The following is a 27183-nucleotide window of genomic DNA, read 5'->3' as shown; positions in this document are numbered from 1 at the left end:
CTCCAACACGGCGGCCTTCTCTGGCCGCGGCCTTCCTGTCCAAACGCCGCGCGCCCGCTCCACCTCTCGCCCATCCTGCACCGCTCAGTCCCACCTGTTGCACGCGTCGCCCACCTGGCCGAGCCAAGCCCGGTGCTGTTAGCGATGATGGTCGTGGTGGTGGTGCTCACGCGGCACTGGCTGCGACCCCCGACGGTTGGAATTGCCCGGCCCCGGGTTCTCCCATGTTGCAAGCTCAAGTTTCAAGTGTTTCAGATGTTTCGTAGGTATGTTTCAAGTGTTTCATGGGAATGTTACAAAAGTAGATCGAGATGCTGCATATGTTGTAATGATTGTACACATATGTTGCAAGTGCCTGTTTCCAATGTTTGATCTATTTTTTTCAGACGTATGTTTCAAGTGTATTTATCTGGATGTTCCATATGTTTCACACATATATTGCAATTGTTTTTCATTTGGATGTTTCAAAAGTGGATAAGGGGTGTCATGCATGTTGCAATGTAAGCCACCTGCTGCAGCTGCTGGGGCGCCGTGCATGGAGAGGAGCGGCGCAGCAGGCGTGGAGGGGCGCGGGAAGCAGGGAAGTGTGGGGGAGTGGCACGAGCGGGCCTTGCCTCTGTGTGTAGTAGGCGCGGGTGTGGGCGTCCGAATGTCCGGGTGCTAGTGTTGCCCAAAATTATATATCTAAAAAACCCTAAATATCTTTCAATTTGAAACGAATGGAGTATATATTGTTAATAAAGAGGTGGATTCATAAATCAACTGTCTTCCCCATTTTTCTATGGGCCGGGCCGATTCTCAGCTGGGCAGCTTGGAGTAGGATGTTGTGGAAATAATGCTTGTTCCGGAATCATGTCCCTACGATCCACATGGACGTTGGGCCACAGTCACTTCCAACCTGAAGCTTCTTAGCCCAACAGGACTTTCACTTGGGGTTATACATTTGGCCCACCAATAAGCATCCATCCACACTCTCCAGCTCCGTTTACAGACAACGATATATACACTGAAAAACATATTTTTAGAAAAGAAAAAAAATATATTCCGGCTTCAGCATTCAGTGTTTATCAAGCTCACAAAAAACAAAAAATAAATTCAGCCACTATCGCGTGTCATGTCTCTACCACATATCCAGAGAAATAAAATCAATGTTCAGGGGTCCACTTACGTTCAGACTTCAGAATCGATCCTTCATCCTTCAGTTGCAAATGTTGAGCCTCCACTCTTCGTTAAGCAGAGTCATTATCCTTAAGATATCAGATTCCTCAAATGGCAACGTCATTTTATCTCGGCCTCCTTCCTTCGTTTTCATATATGAAGAGCAAATGGAGCAAGTCTTCCATTATCTGATGAAAAAAAATTAAAAAAGAACAGGGGGCACGTTGAAAAAGATTGAATATAATCATCCATCGCGAGTGTGTTCCCACCAGAACGCTGAACACGTGTGCGGATCAAGTCTGCTTTTAAGGCTAATCTGATCAGGCCTCTAATTATTATAATTAGTGAGCGAGAAGCAAGATCTTATGTGGTGTGTGACAGAGGACCAAGGTCCTGTTCTACCCCAAGATGAGGTACTTGCTTCTTCCTAAAATATTTTTCGTAGTTACATGTTATTTTTAAAAATATATTTCTCTATACTTTCTAATATTTTTCTGGCAAAAAAATATGGCAAATAGTAGGAAAAATTAAATTTTTGTCACAATAAAACTTGGCATTTGGCACCGTATTCTCCTTGTCATGTATAAAACTTCTCTTTTTTCTAAAATAAATTTTAAGAAAAAACATAATTAACATCTAAAAGCTAAAATAAAATGCACTTTTAATTTTCAACAAATATTTCATAAAGAATTTAACAAAATAATTTGATGTCATAGATTTTGATATATTTATGTATAAATATGTTTTGTTAGAATTAACATAGAACAAAACAAAAGTGACCTAGATAGAAGTTGTTGGAAAGGTACGTGGTTGTTTACAAATGTGTAACCTGGTCTTTTTTTTTAAAAAAAAAACAAAGAACATACTAAAAAATCTAAAAATCACGTGAACAACCACAATGACATTTACTTGTGCAACACCGATTGATACACAAAAGAAATCACAGAGGAACAGTTCGGTGATACCCTAATCCATTCTTGAAAATCATAGAAAAATAACAAATCAGACCGCCATCATTGTAACTCTTCAATATTTCCATTTCAACATCTCACTTTGCCTCACTGTTCCCAACATATGTGAGCCTTGGAAATTGGAACATGAAAACCTCCATTAAGACTGGCCTAAGAATTTTTTTGCAAATGCCCTGAGCCTGATTAGGAGGAACATAAACAAATGCAATCCAAATCTCTATAAACAAATCCTGCACCAAAAGCGGGCACCCGATAGTGTGCCATGTCACCCGCTAGCCATTAGATCGAGCGTTCATGCAATCTGGTCCGTTCGATACGGGTCGTAGCGGGTCTCTCACCCGTTTATATAGCCGACAACTCGGACGGTCGCAAATCCTCGCGAACTCCCTCGCGGGCGACTCTCGCACGTCCCTCCACCTCCAGGCGTGGGCGGGGGCCAGCGGTCCCTAGCGCCACAGCGACCCTGGCGGACGTGCGCTGCACCGCTGCAGCCGAGCCTGTGCGCGTGGCAAGCAGGCCACGACCTGCCTCCCGCCGAGCCACGGCGGGCCCGAGGACCGCGTGGGCCCACGCAGCTCGTCGGCCGGCCCGGCTCCGTAGCCATGGTCGTCTTCGAACAAATCGACGCTGGCGTATGCACTCTGCTCTGCTGAGCGCTCATGGGTAAGGAAAAAAGAATAATAGAAGCTTTTCTAGGGTTCCCACTGCAAATCTCTTGACTCATAAGAACAATTGTTCACACTACATCAGAACACGGGTTAATTACGAAAAAATATAGGGACCTAGGTGCAAAACAAGTCTTGTTGAGTTTCTCATAGCTAGATCTATGCAATATAGATATATAATATCGTATGAATTATTACAAATATAATTCAAATGTTCAGCATTAGCAGTTTAGTTTCTCCATCTATAAATATTTCACATATTTAAGTATTTTTATCATTTACTTTTAGATACTAATATTTGAGAAACCAGATCAAGCAAAGGTTTATTGTCACCGGTTAAAAGTCATGCATGTGCTTGTAGTCTTAAGTAACCACGTCTATGAACGTTGTTGCCCTTTTTCAAAAAAATTTAAAAAAAGATGAGACTTGGAAATTCTATACTTCATATAAAAATTGGTTATATGACTAACACAATACATATCAATAACATCCGTTATTGTATGCTCTGCTTAAAATATTGGAAGCCCATGTACTTTTCTGCTACTTATCCTAAAAAATTAAAAGATCAACACTAAATCCAGCTGCTACACAACTGGTTCCACCCCACGTGGCCGCGCAGCATTGCCGCGCGTTGCTTTCTAGTATACACCTAATACTCCTACTAAAGAGCATCGTTCTAAATAACATGCTAAGACATTTATCAATCACCCTTTTCAAAGAGCTAATAGCCACTACTAGAAAACAGACCTTTCACCCACTTTGATTTTAGCCTTTAGTCTCGATATTTTTTGTGTTCGAGACTAAATGACTTTTAGTCCCGGTTCGTAATACCAACTGGGACTAAAAGTCATCTTTAGTCCCGGTTGGTGTCACCAACCCGGAGTAAAAGTTCACCAACTTTTAGTCCCGGTTGGTAACACCAACCCGGACTGAAGGGTGACCTTTTAGTCCCGGTTGGTGTCTTCAACCGGGACTAAAGGTCTTTTACCCGGGACTAAAGGTCTCCCACGAGTCTATTCAAAAGGAGAGCGCACATGACTCTGTCACAAGTGGTGTGCAGTTGAGTTGGTAATGTACCTACGCGCGAGGAGAGAGGTGTTGGATTCGAATCTCACGTAGAGCAAGCGAGGCCTCGAGGATTTCCTTTATTTACCTTTAGTCCCGGGAATTTAGTCCCGGTTGGGAAAACTGGGACTAAAGGGCCTTCCCAACCGAGACTAAAACCCGTTTCTCTAGTAGTGAGCGGACTAAAATCGGGCTATAGTGGTTAAATTGTATACAATGGCTTTGCCCTCGGCAAACCGATATATCTAGAAACAACGGCAGCTATAGTTAGAGAATTAAAACCTTCCTAAAGAGTAAAAAATTCTCTATTTTCTATCTGGCCCAACCATAATCCTACTCACATTGACTCTACTTCCCTATAACCCAAGCACCTGTTTCGTCTCCCTAGGGCTCGGGCCACCGTCGCTCCTGTAGGTCAAGCAACGCCGTCAGCTGCAACTACAGCGCGCATCTCGTCGGCATTTGTCCATCATTGTGCGCGGCCCGCCCGCCGCCCCGTTCTCCATCACGTCGTGCAGCTTTGGTCGTCGCGGACGTCGCCGCCCCGCTCGGCCATTGCGCCGTGCAGCGCACCCGTCGAGCGGACTTGTAGCTCGGATGACTCGGATTCTGCCGCCCTGCTCGCTCGTTGCACCATGCAGCTCGACCATCGCGCGCATGCATTTCGGCAAAATATCGATCTGAAGTTTTAGATGAAGTCTTGCTCTATTGTAAAGCTATTACTCTCGCAGTACCTTGAGTATGCACGTTAAATAATGGTCTTGTGCTCCTTTAGTTATTACTCCCAGCTAGTATTTTTTTCTGTTTATTGCTGGTATATTTCTCTAGCAGTATAACTTTCAATTGTAAAGCTATTTTTCAGAGTATATACAAAGCTAAACAGTTACATTGGGCCTTGGGCACTGCACGCCGGCCCGAGTCAGCTGGTATAGTTTAGCTCGGCTTTTGGATGACACGGGCCCATGCAAATTTACTCCCACCTGGGCCACTTAGAGTAGTACACTGTTATGGAACGAATTGAAATGGAAACTTGTCGTGGAATCATGTCCAGCCCACACAGACGTTGGGCCACAATCACTTCTATCGTAAAAGCTTTTGAGCCCACCAGGCCGGTCAATTGGGCTACATGCACCTGCAAGCCGCAGATACAACAAACAAAAAACGATACATGCATGCAGAGAAAAATAAAAGAAAAAGTCCAGATTACCTCCTCGACTTTTGTGAAAGTCTGTTTTTTCTCCCTTAACTCTAAAATCGGGTAAACCACCTCCCTACACTTTTTCAACCGTTCGTTTTACCTCCCTAACCCGTTACAATCGGTTTTCAAAGGCGGTTTTATCTTTTTCCTTTTTATTTATTTCGTCTGAATCTATGAAAAAATATATTAATCACAGAAAAATCATAAAATAGAAAATTAAATTTTGTTGGACAGCACATGAGTAGATCTATATAGTGAACATATAATATGGTATTCTTTAGTAGAAATTTATTGATGTAGTTTTAGATCTATGATTTTCTATAATTAATTCATAGATGTAGTTTCTATGGTCCAATTATGGTGAAAATTTTATGGTAGGCTAATTATTGTATGTTTGAACTGTAGTAAAAAATTTATATTCATTGGCTCACGTATAACTTAGTTATAAATTTATAAATACTTATTAACAAGCATACACCTATATGCGTGTTTGACCAATTATAGATAAAAATCTATAAATATATATAACATCAAATAAATATCATTAGTTCAAATATAAAATATATTTTCATAATAAAGTAATTTAGAGTCATAAATATGAATATTATTTACTAAAAACTTAATCAAACGTGAACAACTTTATCTGGCACGTAACTCATAGTTGCATGTTTTTCTCGACAGAGGGAGTGTTTCAAATAGTAGAAAAATAATTTAATTTTTATCACAATAAAATTAACAAACTTGATATTTGTTACCATATTCTCCTTGTCATGAAAACTTCTCTATCTTTAAAGAAATTTTAAGAAAAAACATATTAACAAAAGTTAAAATAAAATTAACTTTTAATTTTCAACACATATATATCATAAAGAATTTAACAAACTAATTTGTTGCCATAGATGTTGCTATGTTTATCTATAAATATATTATGTTAGAATTAACACGGAACAAATCAAAAGTGACCTAGCTAGAAGTTGGAATGGTGGCAGTATACAAATGTGTAACCTGGTCTCTTTTTTTTTACAAAAAAACAAAGAACATGCTAATAAAAAATCTAAAAATCACATGAACATCACAGCGACATCTACTTGACCAACACCGATTGATAAACAAAAGAAATCATAGAGGAACAGTTCTGTGATACACTAATCCATTCTTGAAAATCATAGAAAAATAACAAATGAGACCGCCATCATTATAACTCTTCAATATTTCCATTTCAATCTATAAAGGACTAATTCGAAATGACTTCACCAACCCATTGGACTAAGATCACCTACAGAATCACCCTCCTTGTCTTCATCCTCCATGTCTAGTTTCAATTCTCTCCACCTCTTCGGAGGGTTCAAAACCTGATATATTGAGTGTTCCTTGTCTTGTTACCTCTAAAGCTTGGGAAGTCTCCTTCAGCTTTGTCATATTGAATGCAAGTACTTGTCTCTTTACAATATTTTTAAAACAACAATTGCAAAAAAACATCATAACCTACAAGTTTTGATAAAATATCTTGAGTTTAATTCAAATAAAATATTTTTGAAAACAACTCAATAAGAGATCCAACAAGGACTATGAAAAGTGCAAGATTTTCAATACCTCATTAAATGTCCTATGTACGAGTTTACATACCATACTACTGTTTACACTACTCATTACTTTCTTGCACCTTCGTTGGGTGCGGCTTTAATTTCCTAGAATAGCATGTGTTGTAAATAGGATTGGAGCCTAGCGTACAAAAATCTAATGAGTTTGTTGAAGAAATACATAGAAAAAACTAGTGCACATCTATGTAGAAATTTCCTTCGTTTTTATAGGTGCAAGGTTGGTCATAGATTTTAAGGGACCCTGATCACTTCCCTTCTTATGGCGTCATGGTTCAATCAATGAGCTTTCGCAAAAAAAAAAGGTTCAATCAATGAGGATGATATAATAATTGTTTGTAATCTCATTTGGGGCCCTTCTTTTTGATAAAATAGATTGGTTATTCTCTTATATTTGTCTTATCTTTTGATTTATTTTGATGTTTATATTTGAACTCTCATGTTAAAATAAGTATCTTTTTCCTACTATTTGGCATTAAAAGATAATCTGAATTGCATCTAATAAACTTCTTTTACTGCAAGGTGGAGTCTCAACAATTTAGCCAACAACAGGAAGCTATTCTTTCAAAAAAAAATTTAAAAAATACCCATATTGAAATATGGTTCATTTTCTACTATATTTAGAATAAGCATTAAATTGCAACTGTTAATTTATTTTAAGATGTGTGGTTTTAAGGTGGAGTCTCAACAATTTACTGCAACTGTTAATAGAGACTCAACATACACCAAATACCTTGAATAACATTTTTCGAAGCACTAGATTACAATATTCCATGCACTTGCAGTTCAAATTTGAATTATATATAAAAAATTAACATAATCAAATTAATCAACCAAATAAACAAAAAAACTAGAAAAAGCACCAAATTTGAACAAGAAGTTGTAAACAATGTAGGCGGGCCCAACAAAAAATTTGGGGTCAAAAAAACAAAAAAAAATTGAAAATTTGCCGAGTGCCAGCTTGGCACTCGGCAAAGACTGTCTTTGCCGAGTACTGGGCCAGGGGCACTCGGCAAAGAATTTTTTAAAAGAAAATTTTCAAAAACGGTTAAAAAGTCTTTGCCGAGGGCCTAACGGTGATGCCCTCGGCAAAGATTGACGGCAGGGGATGGACGTCATGTCAAGCGGTGTTGCCGAGGGCCGACCCTTTGCTGAGGGCTTAGCCCTCGGCAAACAATTATTGTTGCCGTGTGCTTGTCTTTGCCGAGAGTCTGGCCCTCGGCATAGAGTCTTTGCCGAGGGTTGTTCTTTGCCGAGGGCCAGGCCCTCGGCGAGTGCCCAAGAATTTTCCCTCAGCAAATTCTCAGGCCCTCGGCAAAGATGCTCTGTCCGATAGTGCATGGGCAGGGGACATGTCCTTGCAGCACTGGATGAGGAAATGCTGGTGACGCATGACACTGGTGGCATAGCTCCGTCAGGGAGGGTAGGGGTGAGTCGATGGCGGCGCCGGGTGGAGGCATGGCAAGAGGAAGAAGAGAACAGGAGATCTGCCATGTGCGGTGCAGACCTATATTGGTTTCGGGAGTGGGAGAAGATAAGGAGAGAGAAGAAAAGAAAAAAATAAAGGTATTATGGACATTTTACCCTTTTCAACAACTAGCAGAAATTATTTTACCAATTGTTTTTATAACCAGTGACTTATAGCCAGGAAAAGTTGTTTCATTAGGAAAACTATTTTGACGTTCAAGTTGGAGCTCTATCAAACACGCCCTAGAGTTACCACAGGTGAAGGGAAACAGTGCAAGCTAGCCTAAGAAGATTAAAGCCACTAGTACAGGGGTGGACATTCGGTGTACCTGGAAACACGGTTCATTCTTTTGTCTTTTCATCAACATTTTAGTTACCTGAAAACAAATGGAATATAATACACTGGAATTTTGTACCGAGCTATTTGATTCTAGTTCATTGTAGTCTTTGTCCTTGACTGAACTCTAGCTACTAGATGCTCCTCACGCCGTGACCCTAGTACAGCGGCATATCTTAGGTACTTTATGAATGTTTGTTATGGTTTATTCCCTCTCCCTTGTTAAGTGTTACTACAGTATTCATGCTGGTTAAACTTTCTTAAGTTTCACTCGATTTGTAGAAAATATTAGCACTATTTATATCTTCAAATAAGTTTATTATGAAAATAGATTCAACGATCTATCCAATGATACTAATTTTGTACCATAAATATTAATATTTTCTTGTATACATTTTGTTAAAGTTTTGTTGGTTCGGAAGTGACAACGACAGTTAAAAAGGATGGAGGGAGTACAAATTAATGGATAGATGTTCATAGTTCTTATGAGAAATGTTTAGGATTTACTTTTTTCAGCAAATCTTATGCGGATTATTGTGGAGGCTACTTTGGAGATCTGAATAATAGTAATAGCAATAATTCAAAAGGAGACGATAAACATTAACTAAATATACCTAAATAATAAAATGCCTTGATACGAATATATTTGTTTTACTAGAAGAACTGTGTACTGAATTTGGTAAGCAAGGCTCCGTGGTTGAAGTAATATGTGTACCATGAAAGAGTCGGATTTATGTGTGTGACAATTAATATCCAAAGTAGAGGAATTATAATAAATCTAGGATCTACTATACCTATTTGGCTCGAGGTATTTCTTCAGCTCCGCTTGTATCTGTCCATGCTTTTGCAGCACAGCGCTACCATCCTCCCCATCCTTTCCGCACGGCAGCCTAAGTCGTCGGCTCAATATGCTTCTGGTAACTGGAATCTTCTTGTCCATGGAGCTGTCTTTGCCTTGCCGTTCCCCATTGTTGGGCGGCGGCCTGACCTGGCTGACAAGACTCATGAGGACTACCTCAGGATCCGAGTTCTGCGACACGGTGACCATCGCTCGGCACTGGAACTCAGGCCCAAACTTCTTATACAGCGCCATGGCGATGGTGGTCTTCCGAACACCACCGAACCCGACGATGGACAGCACGCCGGGCTTCTTTCTCTTCTCGTCAAAAGACATCCAGCTCTCGAGATCCGGGCATCCGGCACATCCTTCCCCACCGGCTGCTTCACGCGCACGAGCTGCCGGGCGACGTGCTGGTGTTCGGCGGCATGGTGCTCCGTCAGGCCAGCCAGGCCACCGTTGCCCTTGCCGGGCTCCGGGTCACGGACGCCGTACCGGACGCGGCGCTCGCCGACCTGCTGCGCTCGGCTCTTGAGCTCGACGACCTGCGCGGCGATGGCGCGGCGGGGCCGCCACGTCCAGATCTCGTACAGGGCCTTTTTGGCGGCGGTGACCCAGCCGGTGCCGCGCGGGTCCGGGCGGAGGCTGTGGGCGAAGTCGTCGATGCAGTCCTCGATGTCGTAGGCGACGTCGCGCACCTGCTTCATCCAGTCCTCCGTCTGGTCGTCGTGCCCGCTCTCGTCGCTCTTGCTCAGGTTGCTCAGGAACGCCTGCATGCTGGCCAGCTCGTCGTTGATGAACTGGATGTCGCCGCGGACGCCCCGGATCAGGGCGTACTCCTCGGAGAGGAGGCTCCCGAGCTTGCTCAGCAGGGACTTGAGCGTCGCCTCCGACGCCCCGACGGCCAGCTCCATGGCCTTGCCCTTGCCTCAGGGGCCGGCCGCTCGCGGCGCACGGGAGGGGCACCGCCGGCTGTCGTCGTCAATACAGGGTGGAAGAGCAGTAGTGGACTAGTGGAGTCGTCGGTGATGTTTGGATGGCAGTGAGCGGCGGGGAAGTCAGTCAGGCGATGGAAGAGCAAGCGGCAGTGGCGCAGCTTAATCGGAATAATCGGCCGGAGAATGGAGCGGTATTCTTTTGCGTATTCTTGAGAGCCACCCTCGCCCTTTATAATATGATGCATCTTGTGAATTACTCCTTCTGCTCCAATTATAAGATGTTTTGACTTTTCTACATCCATTCTTTTTACTGTATATTTATACATAGTGTATATATCTAAGTGCGTGAATCAAATTATATGATAATGCTCGCCCACGGGCGTCCGTCCAGCCATGTTCCGTCCGGGCGGCTCGTTCCGGGGCCTGCCCAACGATCGGGCCCAATAGGCCTCCTCCGCTCCACCGTCAGTACGACGTAGTTTCTCCAAAAAAAAAAAACACAACGATATTTCCTTTCTCCACGGCCGCGCATGCGACCGCCGTGGGAGCATCCACCGCGCCACCTGCCCGCCGCTGGCTTCTCCAACACGGCGGCCTTCTCCGGCCACGGCCTTCCTGTCCAGACGCAAGTTTCAAGTGTTTCAGATGTTTCGTAGGTATGTTTCAAGTGTTTCATGGGAATGTTGCAAAAGTAGATCGATATGCTGCATATGTTGCAATGACTGTGCACATATGTTGCAAGTGTCTGTTCTCAATGTTTGATCTATTTTTTTTTTCAGATATATGTTTCAAGTGTGTTTATCTGGATGTTCTATATGTTTCACACATATGTTGCAAATGTTTTATCTAGATGTTGCATATGTTCGCAATTGTTTTTCAAGTATTTTTCATGTGTTTTTAATGTGTTTCAGATGCATGTTTCGAATGTTTCGGTTGTTTTCATGTGTTTCAGACGCATGTTTCGAATGTTTCAGTTGTTGCGTACGTATGTTGCAATTGTTTTTCATTTGGATGTTTCAAAAGTGGATAAGGGGTGTCATGCATGTTGCAATATAAGCCACCTGCTGCAGCTACTGGAGCGCCGTGCATGAAGAGGAGCGGCGCAGCAGGCGTGGAGGGGCGCGGGAAGTAGGGAAGCGTGGGGGAGTGGCACGAGCGGGACTCGCCTGTGTGTGTAGTAGGCGCTGGTGCGGGCGTCCGAATGTCCGGGTGCTAGTGCTGCCCAAAATTATATATCTAAAAAACCCTAAACATCTTTCAATTTGGAACGAAGGGAGTATATGTTGTTAATAAAGAGGTGGATTCATAAATCAACCTCCTTCCCCATGTTCTATGGGCCGGGCCGATTCTCAGCTGGGCAGCTTGGAGTAGGATGTTGTGGAAATAATGCTTGTTCCGGAATCATGTCCCTACGATCCACATGGACGTTGGCCCACAGTCACTTCCAACCTGAAGCTTCTTAGCCCAACAGGACTTTCACTTGGGGGTTATACATTTGGCCCACCAATAAGCATCCATCCACACTCTCCAGCTCCGTTTACAGACAACGATATATACACTGAAAAACATATTTTTAGAAAAGAAAAAAATATATTCCGGCTTCAGCATTCAGCTGTTTATCAAGCTCAGAAAAAACGAAAAATAAATTCAGCCACTATCGCGTGGCATGTCTCTACCACATATCCAGAGAAATAAAATCAATGTTCAGGGGTCCACTTACGTTCAGACTTCAGAATCGATCCTTCATCCTTCAGTTGCAAATGTTGAGCCTCCACTCTTCGTTAAGCAGGGTCATTATCCTTAAGATATCAGGTTCCTCCAATGGCAACGTCATTTTATCTCGGCCTCCTTCGTTCGTTTTCATACATGAAGAGCAAATGGAGCAAGTCTTCCATTATCTGATGAAAAAAATTAAAAAAGAACAGGGAGCACGTTGAAAAAGATTGAATATAATCATCCATCGCGAGCGTGTTCCCACCAGAACGCTGAACACACGTGTGCGGATCAAGGCTGCTTTTAAGGCTAATCTGATCAGGCCTCTAATTATTATAATTAGTGAGCGAGAAGCAAGATCTTATGAGGTGTGTGACAGAGGACCAAGGTCCTGTTCTACCCCAAGATGAGGTACTTGCTTCTTCCTAAAATATTTTTCGTAGTTACATGTTATTTTTAAAAATATATTTCTCTATACTTTCTAATATTTTTCTGGTAAAAAAATATGGCAAATAGTAGGAAAAATTAAATTTTTGTCACAATAAAACTTGGCATTTGGCACCGTATTCTCCTTGTCATGTATAAAACTTCCCTTTTTCTAAAATAAATTTTAAGAAAAAACATAATTAACATCTAAAAGCTAAAATAAAATGCACTTTTAATTTTCAACAAATATTTCATAAAGAATTTAACAAAATAATTTGATGTCATAGATTTTGATATATTTATGTATAAATATGTTTTGTTAGAATTAACATAGAACAAAACAAAAGTGACCTAGATAGAAGTTGGAAAGGTACGTGGTAGTTTACAAATGTGTAACCTGGTCTTTTTTAAAAAAAAAAACAAAGAACATACTAAAAAATCTAAAAATCACATGAACAACCACAATGACATTTACTTGTGCAACACCGATTGATACACAAAAGAAATCACAGAGGAACAGTTCGGTGATACCCTAATCCATTCTTGAAAATCATAGAAAAATAACAAATCAGACCGCCATCATTGTAACTCTTCAATATTTCCATTTCAACATCTCATTTTGCCTCACTGTTCCCAACATATGTGAGCCTTGGAAATTGGAACACGGAAACCTCCATTAAGATTGGCCTAAGAAATATTTTGCAAATGCCCTGAGCCTGATTAGGAGGAACATAAACAAATGCAATCCAAATCTCTATAAACAAATCCTGCACCAAAAGCGGGCACCCGATAGTGTGCCACGTCACCCGCTAGCCATTGGATCGAGCGTTCATGCGATCTGGTCCATTTGATACGGGTCGTAGCGGGTCTCTCACCCGTTTATATAGCCGACAACTCGGACGGTCGCGAATCCTCGCGAACTCGCTCGTGGGCGACTCCTGCACGTCCCTCCACCTCCCGGTGTGGGCGGGGCCAGCAGCCCCTGCGTGGGTGCGGTCCCTAGCGGCACAGCGACCCTGGCGGCCGTGCGTTGCACCGCTGTAGCAGAGCCTGTGCGTGTGGCAAGCAGGCCACGACCTGCCTCCCGCCGAGCCACGGCCGGCCCTAGGACCGCGCGGGCCCGCGCAGCTTGTCGACCGGCTCGGCTCCGTAGCCATGGTCGTGTTCGGACAAGTCGACGCCGGCGTATGCGCTCTGCTCTGATGAGCGCTCGTGGGTAAGGAAAAAAGAATAATAGAAGCTTTTCCAGGGTTCCCAATGCAAATCTCTTGACTCATAAGAACAGTTGTTCACACTACATCAGGACATGGTTTAATTAGGAAAAAAATACAGGGACCTAGGTGCAAAACAAGTCTTGTTGAGTTTCTCATCTATGCAATAGATATATAATATCGTATGTATTATTACAAATATAATTCAAATGTTCAGCATTAGCAGTTTAGTTTCTCCATCTACATATTTAAGTATTTTTATCGTTTACTTTTAGATACTAATATTTGAGAAACCAGATCAAGCAAAGGTTTATTGTCACCGGTTAAAAGCCATGCATGTGCTTGTAGTCTTAAGTAACCACGTCTATGAACGTTGTTGCCCTTTTTCCAATTTAAAAAAAAATAGATGAGACTTGGAAATTCTATACTTCATATAAAAATCAATACATATCAATAACATCCGTTATTGTATGATCTGCTTAAAATATTGGAAGCCCATGTACTTTTCTGCTACTTATCCTAAAAAATTAAAAGATCAACACTAAATCCAGCTTCTACACAACTGGTTCCACCCCACGCGGCCACGCAGCATTGCCGCGCGTTGCTTTCTAGTATACACCTAATACTCCTACTAAAGAGCAGCGTAACATGCTAAGACATTTAGCAATCACCCTTTTCAAAGAGCTAATAGCGGACTAAATCGGGCTACAGCGGCTAAATTGTATACAATGGCTTTGTCTTTTGCAAACAGATATATCTAGAAACAGCGGCAGCTATAGTTACAGAATTAAAACCTTCCTAAAGAGTCAAAAATTCTCTATTTTCTATCTGGCCCAACCATAATCCTACTCACTTTGACTCTACTTCCCTATAACCCAAGCACCTGTTTCGTCTCCCTAGGGCTCGGGCCACCGTCGCTCCTGTAGGTCATGCAACGCCGTCAGCTGCAACTACAGCGCGCATCTCGTCGGCATTTGTCCATCATTGTGCGCGGCCCGCCCGCCGCCCCGTTCTCCATCACGTCGTGCAGCTTTGGTCGTCGCGGACGTCGCCGCCCCGCAGCGCACCCGTCGAGCGGACTTGCAGCTCGGATGTCTCGGATTCTGCCGCCCTGCTCGCTCGTTGCACCATGCAGCTGGACCATCGCGCGCATGCATTTCGGCAAAATATCGATCTGAAGTTTTAGATGAAGTCTTGCTCTATTGTAAAGCTATTACTCTCGCAGTACCTTGAGTATGCACGTTAAATAATGGTCTTGTGCTCCTTTAGTTATTACTCCCAGCTAGTATTTTTTTCTGTCTATTGCTGGTATATTTCTCTAGCAGTATAACTTTCAATTGTAAAGCTATTTTTCAGAGTATATACAAAGCTAAACAGTTACATTGGGCCTTGGGCACTGCACGCCGGCCCGAGTCAGCTGGTATAGTTTAGCTGGGCTTTTGGATGATACGGGCCCATGCCAATTTTCTCCCACCTGGGCCACTTAGAGTAGTACACTGTTGTGGAAGGAATTGAAATGGAAACTTGTAGTGGAATCATGTCCACCCCACACAGACGTTGGGCCACAATCACTTCTATCGTAAAAGCTTTTGAGCCCACCAGGCCTGTCAATTGGGCTACATGCACCTGCAAGCCGCAGATACAACAAACAAAAAACGATACATGCATGCAGAGATAAATAAAAGAAAAAGTCTAGATTACCTCCTCGACTTTTATGAAAGTTTGTTTTTCCTCCCTAAAATCTAAAATCAGGTAAGCCACCTTCCTACACTTTTAAAACCATTCATTTTACCTCTCTAACCAGTTACAAGCGGTTTTCAAAGGCGGTTTTGTCTTTTTTCTTTTTATTTATTTCGGCTGAATCTATGAAACATTATAAAAAATCACAGAAAATTTATAAAATAGAAAATTAAATTTTGTTGGATACCACATGAGTAGATCTACACATTGAACATATAATATGGTATTCTTTAGTAGAAATTTGTTGATGTAGTTTTAGATCTATGCTTTTCTGTAATTAAATCATAGATGCAGTTCCTATGGTCTAATTATGGTGAAATTTTTATGGTGGGCTAATTATTATATGCTTGAACTGTAGTAAAAGTTTCATACTCATTGGCTCACGTATAACTTAGTTATAAATTTATAAATACTTATTAACAAGCATACACCTATATGCTTGTTTGACCAATTATAGATAAAAATATATAAATATTTATAACATCAAATAAATATCATTAGTTCAAATATAAAATATATTTTCATAATAAATTAATTTGGAGTCATAAATATGAATATTATTCACTAAAAACTTGATCAAACGTGAACAACTTCATCTGGCACGTAATCCATAGTTCCATGTTTTTCTAGACAGAGGGAGGGTTTCAAATAGTAGAAAAATAATTTAATTTCTTATCACAATAAAATTAACAAACTTGATATTTGTTACCATATTCTCCTTGTCATGAGAACTTCTCTATCTTTAAAGAAATTTTAAGAAAAAACATATGAACAAAAGTTAAAATAAAATTAACTTATAATTTTCAACACATATATATCATAAAGAATTTAACAAACTAATTTGTTGTCATAGATGTTGCTATGTTTATCTATAAATATATTATGTTAGAATTAACACAGAACAAATCAAAAGTGACCTAGCTAGAAGTTGGAAAGGTGGCAGTATACAAATGTGTAACCTGGTCACTTTTTAATAAAAAAACAAAGAACATGCTAATAAAAAATCTAAAAATCACATGAACATCACAACGACATCTACTTGACCAACAACGATTGATAAACAAAAGAAATCCACTACCGGAAACAGGTACTTTGCCGAGTACCGGAAGCTTTACCGAGTGTATTTTATCGGGCACTCGGCAAATACGGCTTTGCCGAGTGTTTTTTTCGGCATTCGACAAAGATGGCTTTGCCGAGTGTTTTTTCGGCACTCGGCAAAGATGTATTTTGCCGAGTGCCATTTTTCGACACTCGGCAAAATACGTCTTTGCCGAGTGCCTTTTTCTGGCACTCCGCAAAGATGTATTTTGTCGAGTGCCATTTTTTGGCACTCGGCAAAATGCGTCTTTGCCGAGTGCCTTTTTTGGCACTCGACAAAGAGGCATTTTGCCGTGTGCATTTTTTTTGGCCCTCGGCAAATCATTTTTTCAAAGCAATTTTTGAGGCTCTAAATGAATTCTAATGAAAAACTTTTCAACTACAAAGTTGTATAACTTCTCAAGATCTACAAAGTTTATTTTGATAATTTTTTCATTTGACAAAGCGACCATAACGTTGTTCATAAAATCTACTTCTCTCTCATATCTCTCATATTAGTTTCATGAAAGTAGAAGAGAGATATATAAGATTTGTGAATAATGTTACTACCACTATGTCGGATGAACAAATGACCAAAATAAACTTTGTAGATCTTGAGAAGTTATGAAATTTTGTAGTTGGCAACATTTTGATTTGAAATCATCTTGTCATGCAAAAACGACGTTTGAATTTGAAAATTTTAAAATTTGAATTTTTCAAATGACCTCGGATGGAAAAACTTCCTAAATGAAAATTGTAGATCTCCAAAAGTTATGAAACTATGTAGTTGACAACTTTTTGATTTGAAATCATCTTATCATGCAAAACTACGTTTGAATCTCTCAAATTTGAAATTCAAATTTTTCAAACGACCTCGAATGGAAAAACTTCCTAAATGAAATTGTAGATCTTGAAAAGTTATGAAACTTTGTAGTTGACCACTTTTTGATTTGAATTCGTTGAGGGCCTCGAACAAGCAATTTATTCTCGGTTTAGTATAATATATGACGATAGATAACGGAATCTAGACATAAGCAACAGTGTAGTGCAGTGATAGAGCAACAGACACACGAGGGAGAGGTCGTGAGTTCGAATCCCGCCGGCCGCGTTAGCCACGAATTTTACGCAAAAAATACAACGACTTCGATGGCTGGTGGCGCTGGACGGACGGGTGCTGACCACTGGCGGCCTCCCCCGAATTTTTTTTTTTGCTATTATTTTTGGTTTTTTTCGCATTTTCATTTTGCCGAGTGCTTTTCCGGCACTCGACAAAGGCTTTGTCGAGTGCCCGACAAAAAACACTCGGCAAAGGCTTCTTTGCCGATTAATTTTTTGCCGAGTGCCCTTTGCCGAGTGCGGCACTCGGCAAAGTGCCGATTTCCAGTAGTGATCACAGAGGAACAGTTTCTGTGATACACTAATCCATTCTTGAAAATCATAGAAAAATAATAAATCAGACCGCCATCATTATAACTCTTCAATATTTCCATTTCAATCTATAAAGGACTAATTCGAAATGACTTCACCAACCCATTGGACTAAGATCACCTACAGCATCACCCTCCTCTTCTTCATCCTCCATGTCTAGTTTCAATTCTCTCCACCTCTTCGGAGGGTTCAAAACCTGATATAGAGTGTTCCTTGTCTTGTTACCTCTAAAACTTGGGAAGTCTCCTTCAGCTTTGTCATATTGAATGCATGTACTTGTCTCTTTACAATATTTTTAAAACAACAATTGCAAAAAAACATCATAACCTACAAGTTTTGATAAAATACCTTGAGTTTAATTCAAATAAAATATTTTTGAAAACAACTCAATAAGAGATGCAACAAGGACTATGAAAAGTGCAAGATTTTCAATACCTCATTAAATGTTCTATGTACGAGTTTCATACCCTACTACTATTTACACTACTCATTACTTTCTTGCACCTTCATTGGGTGCGGCTTTAATTTCCTAGAATAGCATGTGTTGTAAATAGGATTGGAGCCTAGGGTACAAAAATCTAATGAGTTAGTTGAAGAAATACATAGAAAAAACTAGTGCACATCTATGTAGAAATTTCCTTCATTTTTATAGGTGCAAGGTTGGTCATAGATTTTAAGGGACCCTGATCTCTTCCCTTCTTATGGGATAACTTTTTGTTTTCTTTCGAACTCCTCCTACTAGCGCAACAGTTAAGACCCCTCAACTTAGCCCCCGAGACCCGTGTTTGAGTCCTAGGCAGCCCAAATTTTTTGTTCTATTTTATAAATTATTAATTTATTACGAGAAATAGCTCATCACTACCGGTTTTGATTGTAAACCGACAGTGCTAGGGTATATCACTACCGGGTCATTCCCCAAACCGACAGTGATGTGGTGTAGCAGTTAGGTGTTAACTTAGGTGTTAAGTAAGATAACTTTTCATTTTCTTTCGAACTCCTCTTACTGGCGCAACGGTTAAGACCCATCAACTTAGCCCCCGAGACCCGTGTTCGGGTCCCAAGCAGCCCAAATTTTTTTGTTCTATTTTATAATTTTTTAAGCGGCCTAAAGGTTAAAAGGAAAAAGTAAATAACCCTTGGCACACATCCTATACTAGCGCAGCGGTTAATTCTCTAAACTCTACAGCCCGAGACCCGTGCTCGAACCCGAGGGCTAGCACAAATAAACCGACAGTGATAAACAGTATCACTGTCGGTTTATTCTCATTAATGCCGGTTTGTTGACACCATCAGTGATGTTTATATATATTAAAAAATTTCTTTTATATACTGAATAAATAGAAGCATATGTATTCCTATGTCGAAATGGCTTAAAATTTTTTGGCAAGCTTGTACACCCAAATTAAGACCCCACACAGAATCTTAGGTTTTTCTAATCAGTTTTTTTATTTATTATATTTTTCTGTGTGCTGAATGAGACAAAAGAGGGTGAATTTCATCTTGGACCCAATAGATTTTTTCATCCACCTCCACAAAATTCTTATCCCTAGGGCACATTAGAGCCTGTGTAAAAGTTTGGCACCATTCTGAATCTTTTCGTGGGTAGACTCAGTTCAACCTATAATTAATCGGTGTCGTCGCGCGGAAATTCAATTAAACCTCAGAAAGTAGCAAACCTTCTCCGAAAAATCCCAAACTTGGTGTTTCCTTCACACGTAGCACGTGCAAGCCTAAGAAAAAGTTTGAGACGAATACAACACTGGAATGCCTATGAACCACAGAAACCTTGATAACCTATGCGTATAGTCATGGTTCGATGAAAAAGCATATGTACCTCTGTAAAGCATGTATACTCCGCCTATATCAAAATGGCTTGAAATTTTTTGTTTAGCATGTACACTCAAATTAAGACCCCACACAGGATCTGAGGTTTTTCTGATCAGTTTTTTTATTTATTATATTTTTCTCTATGCAGAATGAGACAAAAGAGGATGAATTTCATCTTGGACCCAATTGATTTTGTCATCCACCTCCACAAAATTCTTATCCCTAGGGCATATTAGAGCCTGTGTAAAAGTTTGCCACCATTCCGGATCTTTTCGTGGGTAGACTCAATTCAACCTATAATTAAACGATGTCGTCACACGGAAATTTAATTAAACCTTAGAAAGTAGCAAACCATCTCTGGAAAATCCCAAACTAGGTGTTTCCTTCACACATGGCACGCGGAAGCCTAAGAAAAAGTTTGAGACGAATACGACACCGGAATGTATATTTCTAGTTGCCCAACAAATGTTACACGAATTACATACATGACAATAATTAAACACACAAAGCCGTACAAATTAAAATTGGAACCCAATTAAACTACGACCTTGAAAACAACCTAATAAACATTAATTACTATCGGAATCACTGCCGGGTTCGATCGGGCCACGCACACTAATAAGCCTCTGTAGCCATATATGGTAATTGATGTCATAGATTATGTATCCGCTTGTATCGATGAAGTTCAATGCTCGTATGAGTGCACTCTCTCGTGCCTCACAATACCAAAAGAATGGTCGGCCATAGATGTAACCTACTGAATGACCACTGCCCATGTTAGTAATCCTTATGCAGTACTGGCGTCCTTCTACAGTGAGCTGGCCGAGGTTACCATTGCAGAAGTCCCAATCGTACTCGAGTTGCTCCGTAGCTTGGTCTATAATGGCCCACAAGCCACATGCAGCATAGGTAAGGTCCTAGAGCGCAATCTGTATGCGGAGAAAAAGAAAAAAATAGAGAATGTTATTACAATAATAAACAACAAATAACCACGACTCAGGTATAAGTGACCATTTTACCACATCCACACGGTTGTAGCTCACAAACCATTCGCTTGCTTGTGGGATGGGGATATCACCAGCATTCAAAGCAAGTGCCTTGAAGTATGAGAAATCAGGCACATCATAGCAAACATATCGAAGTGCATCTAAACAGATGTGCACAGCACTGAATTGGGCGCTTATCACATCCGGGCTCTGTCTTCTCGTCTCGTGGATATGGTTCCGATGATTTGCACCCCTCAAAGGGATGGAAAAACTAAGTTCACACGTCCATAGCTGACCACTTGCATTAGATGTCGTGTTCTCAACGATGTCCGAGATAAAGAACCAGCTAAGTGCTATTCGCAGCCAATCTATTGGGGATATAGTCTGCGACATATATGTATGCAACAATAATATTAAACTAATTACACTTATTTGTTAGCATAAAAAAAACAAAAGATGTTGGAAAATATTTCATACAATAGCTGGAACAGGGAACCGTGGAATGGCCACATTAGGAGCGAATGGCTCATCGCCAGGGTGGAAACCTGGTTCTTGTGGTGGGGGAGGTCCGTTGTTCATACCACCTGATCGATAAAATGCCAAAAAAAATATGAACATAAAATATATGCACAAAAAATTCTTCCAAGTAAAATGTGGCAACATAATTAAATATAGATCAAATGCAAGGAATAACAATATATATAAATGTAGAATGCAAAGAAACATGAATATAAATATAGATCAAATGAATATAGATAGAATATTGGAGAAGACAACATATCAATACCATTGAAAAATACAGGAGCCATGACCAAATCACGTAGAGAGAGTGGATTTCTTGAGAAGTGAGAGTGAAACGTGAGAAATGAGATGGTAAGAGTTCGTGGGTGGGTGGGATTGATGTATGTGGCCGGCAGTTTGTTTTATATAGGGGGCATGGACATCACTGCCGGTTTTTAATTAGAACCGACAATGAAGGTGCATATATATAAAGGATATATTTATTTAGATTGTACAGTGGGAAAGTTTTAACAACAATGATATATTTATTTAGATAGTAATGAAATACATCAAAAAATAACAAAAATATTAGAAATAAATTACATATACAATAACAAAGACCTTAAACTAAAATTCCATATATGATGTCAAAGACCTATTTGTGTACAGGTCAATGTTACAATCAATGTGTATCAACACATTATAATGTAACCACCTCAGTAGCATTCTTCTAGCACCAATTAGGGGCAAACAGCAGCACCGAGGTGGTCTACGAGCTATACTAGTTGGAGATGACAAGGTGGCATTGATGAATCCGCCTTGTCTGTACATGGCCTTTTTCCAGATGCGCACCGCAACAGATGGCTCTGTGAACCTCGTGGCATCTCCAATCTTCGGCGTTGCTCTATCTTCAGTAGCATTCTTCTAGTACCTCTTGTGTGCACCATTTTGGTGGACTACGACGCATAACGATATCTGTGGTTTGTTGTGAGAGAAAAACATTGTGTCATGGCTGATAAGGCCTGGCTGAAACCAAAATGCATGGAGAGGCTAGCTCCTAGCTGAGGGCCATTTCATAGGGGCTAGCAGTCGTGGTACATTTTTATTTCTGAACTAAAGTTGTCGAGGTAGGTGGGAGCAGTGTTCCAACTGTTGTGGTCAGTGGGAGCACTGTTGGCATGTGAGGAGCATCTACACATCACTGTCGGTTTTAGTTTAAAAACCGACTGTGAATGGAGTTATCATTGTCGGTTTTTAACTCTAAACCGACAGTGTAGAGGAATTATCACTGCCGGGTGAATCATCAAACCGGTAGTGATGTGGGTGTAGCATTAAAGGGTTAAGTAGGATAACTTTTCCAATTATATCGAATACCACCCACTGGCTCAACGGTTAAGACTCCGCAGCTTAGCCCCCGAGACCCGTGTTCGAGTCCCAGGCGGCCCAAATTTTTTGTTTCAATTTTATAAATTATTAAATGACTTTGGGAAATTGCTCATCACTGTCGGTTGTAATTCTAAACCGATAGTGATGAGGAACCATCACTGCCGGGCCATTCTTCAAACCGACAGTGATGTGGCTGTACCAGTTAGGGGTTAAGTAGTATAACTTTTCCCTTCCTTTCGAATTCCTCCGACTGCCTCAATGGTTAAGACTCCGCAACTTAGCCCCCGAGACCCGTGTTCGAGTCCCAGACGGCCCAAATTTTAATTTTTTTGTTTCAATTTTATAATATATATGTCTAGACTTCCGATAGAAGGACATTGGGGCGGCCATTCTCTTCCGAGCTACTACTAGTAGTGAGGGATCCACAGCTCCTTGGTGCCGGGCTGGGCTCCTTCGAGTTTGTAGTCCCTACTCGCAATACTCGAAGGAGCCCAGCCCGGCGCCAAGGAGCTGTGGATCCCTCACTACTAGTAGTAGCTCAAAAGAGAATGGCCGCCCCAATGTCCTTCTATCAGAAGTCTAGACATATATATTTATATTTAGCTGGTGTTTAAATTCAGAGAGTAAAGTTTAGAAATGATACGTCGGCATATTTGCTGAGTTGGCAGAGTATTAATGAGGAGGAGAGAGGAGATGAGAGTTTCATCAGGATCAAACATCCTTCACGGTTATGTGCATAATGATTACATAGTTAACAAAAATCTAACTATCTTTAGGCACATCAACAATGAGGGCCTCATTGCGATCAAGTCGTACGTAAGCAGGTTCGTCACCCTCTTGAATGATAGGTAGGGGTACGTTCGCCCTGAATGGAGGCATTTCCTGATAGCCCCTGTAGTCTTCATCGTCCGTCACTCCATCGACACCGACAATCTTCCTTTTCCCTTCTAGGACTACTTTTAGCCTTCCTTTTATCTTGTTGTCCCTTGCATAGAAGACTTGCATAACATCTCTTGCAAGGACAAAGGGGTCGTCTCTATATGCGGTCTTAGTGAGATCAACGGTAGTGAACCCTTTGCTGTCAGTGTTGATTTCCTCAAGCCGGACCCACTGGCAGTGAAAAAGAGCTGCCTTCAATGGACCATAAGCTAGCTCCCATATCTCCTCTATGAAACCATAGTATGTCGCCTGCACGTTGCCGTTTTTGTCGTGAGCATCAAAACGAACACTACAATTTTGGTATGTGCTCTTTCCATCTTGCTTTTTTGTGTAAAATGTGAATCCATTGATCTCATACCCTTGGTACTTCAGATATGTACTCGAAGGTCCCTTGGCTAAGGCATCCAGTTGATTACCCAACTGTATTCCAAGCAAGCGACGTCGCAACTAGTTGACAAATTCCTCCTTATGTTTTTTATCCAGCCAAGCCTGTGACCTGCTCGGATACAGAGTTTGCAGCGATTGCCTGTGCTCATCAATGTATGGCATCACACCCTCGACTTGCTGTAGAACAATGAACTATGCTTGTCTGAAAGAAACAAGGTCGTCTACTATAATAGATTTCTCCCCAATCGTTCCTTTGCCACGTAGTCTTCCCTCGTGACGAGATTCTGGAATTCTGACCCTTTTGATGTCCATATAATATGTGCAGAACTCAATGGCCTTGTCGATGTTTTACCACCGATAGCCTGCCACGGGGGTACCCGGGACAGTTGTTTGGGCTTCGGCGAATAGCGGAATTCAGCGGTTACGCAAAGAGACTCACGATTTATACAGGTTCAGGCCCTCGACTTGGTCGAGTAATAACCTTACGTCCAGTTTTGGCGTTAGCCTGTTTGCGTTGTATTGCTTTGAGTATCGGGTATGCGTTCTCTTCTTACAATGGGTACCCTCACCAGCCCTTTATAGTCCAGGCGCTGAGAGGCGTTGTTTGTGTCCTATTCGGATACAAGGTCAGAGTCCTAAGCTACGCTTCGGGCGCCTTTCCTTGTATAGTTTGCGTTGGAGTTTCGGTTTTGCACGTTGCTTTGCTCCGCGTTCTTCTTGGCGATTGGGCTGTAGGCCTTGTTACCAAGGTCTACCTCCCTACAGTATGGTCCATGGGGGGCCCGTAGGGTTCCCCATCGACAAGCCCCCGAGCATTTCATGATTGAGCTTCAAGGGCCGAGTTGTTGTAGTCTTGATCCGGGTCCTTCTTGAAGTGAAATCTTGAGATGGTCTTCTTTGATTCTTCTTTTGGCCGATGTGCACTTTTGCTTGATGTCCTCCGGGTTCTTTTTCTTTTGAGTGCAGCGAGTGCAATTTTGCATTGAGCGTAGCCCCCGAGCCTTCTGTTTTTTGGTACAAAAAGCTGGAGGGTCAAAAAATTTGAAAATATGTTTTTCTGTGGTAGGTACTTGCAGCCCCCGAGCCTTCTCTGGGTTCTTTTCTGTTGAAAAGAAGCCGGAAGAAGGGTCTCGATTTGTACTCCTTTGATCTTTGTCTTTTGCTGGTCACGGATGAGTCTTGTATAGCCATGAGTGAGCGTCTTCTTTTACTTTTTGTCAGGAATCTTGCTTTTGGGTACTATTCGCCTTTGTTGCTTTGCTCTTTTATTCTTTTCCTCTTTCTTTCTTGTGATCTTTAGCCTTGTTTACCTCTGGTTTGCTATAAATAACTTCTTTGTTGGTTGTGGTTCTTCCTTGAGTAGGAAATTTCTTCTTCAATTCTTTCTTCATTCGTAGATATGCTGGTGTGTGAGGTTGAGCAGCCCCCAGGCTTATGCTTGCTTGGTAATGAACATGCTGCTCTATCTGTTCTTCTGCGTCCGGGCTGCCGCTGCTGCCACCACCGGGTTCCTTGTTGCAATATTTAAGAATCTTGTCTCTATCTTATGTCTGAGTTTATCCGGTCCTGTTTGGCCGTCTGTAACCTTTGTATTTGTCTTCGATCAATGAGATGTATAATTTTTCTCTGTCCGAGTTCTTTTTCGACTGTAATCCTTTGACATTGTAATTTTGTATGTGATCCTTCATACGTCTCCGAGTTGTTTGTTCGGTTACTTATTGCTGTTGTCATTCTGGTTGTTGGAGAATTCAATGCATGTCTTCACGGGTTGTATTGTTGCTTGTGGAATATTCTCTTGGATATGCTTGTCCTTGAGTGCCGTTCTTTCATGCCAGAGTCCTCTTTCATTGAATTCTGTCTTTTCATTGTGTCCTTTGTTAGATTTCTTCTGTTGGTGCTCCTAGTCCATGTGCACCGCTTTTTTTGTCTATAAATGCCCTTCCGGAGTGCTGTTTTGATTCATCGAGCCTTTTGTTGCCTATTCTGAAGTCTCTGTAGTTATGAATATAATCGTGTGTGAAGTAGAGCAGCCCCTGGGCGTATTTTGTAGTTCTTGTACATTTTGTTGTAGCTGGAGGAAGTCTTGTGATAGGGATTAGAGGTAGACTAATCCCGCAGCGGCATTGTACTTGGAAGTACGTGGTGGTAGTTGGAGGAAGTCTAGTGATGTGGGCTTCGTTCCTTCATCCGGCAGTTCTAGGTTGATCCTCGCCGTCTGTCTTGAGACTGTCTGGTGCAGATCAACACCTGATCCTGCATCACGTCGGGCTTGGGTAGATAGATGCCTACTGACTTCCCGTGGTCTATGTTGTCCCGCCGTGCTGCTGATTTCCGCCTTGGATGCACTACGTCCGTCCTTTGAAGAAAACAGTGTAGCCGAGCGCGGTTTGTTCTACCGAGTAGCAAATTGGAGCACGTAGTCGTTCTAGAGCCTAGTTGTGTCCGGGCTCCTTTTTGCTACCTTGCTTGTCGTAGTGCCGAGTTCATTGGGTCTTGTAAGATGTGTAATCTTCTATTTTTTAAGCCATTTGTAATGGAAAGAATCTTGTCTTCAGAGTTGTCATTCATTTTTCTGCTGTAATCCTAGTTATTCATGAGGCTCCCGAGTTCTTTCTTTAATAACCGGGTTCTTTTGTTCCTTGCGAGGTGGCCCTTCGTTTCTTCATGGTTGATGGGTTGTTCTTGTAGTAATCTAAAAACTCTGTCGTGGTGCTGGATGTATAAGTCTGAAATATGCTCGTTGGATTGTACCATTGTGTAGATTTGTGCCTTCCGTCATTTTAGCTGTGTCAGTAAATGGATCGTTGTGTGGTTGACGGTAGAAGCCGAATCGCCATATTAGTTTTGATGAAGGAATTAACTCCGCACTTAACCTTTTATGAAGAAAGTTTTAACTCCATCCTTATCTCGAGGAGGCTGTTGAACTGCCTGGGATGGCGATTTGGTCTCTATTTAACTGGCCACTCCGCAATTGTTTCGCCATAGCCACAATGATGAAGAAGAAGTTCATCCATAGGCAGAGTGTCTGTAAGGTGTCGCGTTCTTCGCTTGTTCGCTCTCCGAGGACGGCCGTGGCGGAGTCGTCGAGCAGAAGGTCTTCGTCGTCGCCTTCATTGCCAGCCCCTCCGGTGGTGGGGAAGGCTCCCCTTGTTGGGACATCAGCGCCGGTTGTCCCTCTGTAGAAGAAGGAGGATCCCTTGGCTGCTCCTATGGTCACTCTTGTCCCCCTCTCTACTGCTGACGCTACTTCGACAAGGGCGGATTTGATCGTCCTTAGTAGTGATAGTGAAGATGAGGTTGATTGGGAGGCGCTCGCCGCCGAAGACG

General features: G+C 41.6%; 1 protein-coding gene across 1 annotated transcript; it reads right to left on the bottom strand.

Annotated features, from left to right (window-relative positions):
• Nucleotides 1-8878: 8878 nt before the first annotated feature.
• On the bottom strand, nucleotides 8879-10349 carry LOC136485676 (disease resistance protein Pik-2-like). The gene has a single exon (XM_066482523.1). It carries the CDS (start codon nucleotides 10209-10211, stop codon nucleotides 9471-9473), a length of 741 nt encoding a protein of 246 aa, XP_066338620.1. The 5' UTR covers nucleotides 10212-10349; the 3' UTR covers nucleotides 8879-9470.
• Nucleotides 10350-27183: the final 16834 nt, after the last annotated feature.

The sequence above is a fragment of the Miscanthus floridulus genome, chromosome 10, assembly GCF_019320115.1.
Source record: "Miscanthus floridulus cultivar M001 chromosome 10, ASM1932011v1, whole genome shotgun sequence".
NCBI lineage: Eukaryota > Viridiplantae > Streptophyta > Magnoliopsida > Poales > Poaceae > Miscanthus > Miscanthus floridulus.
The sequence above is the reverse complement of the archived record's forward strand: the minus strand, read 5'-3'. Positions and strand labels throughout refer to the sequence as shown.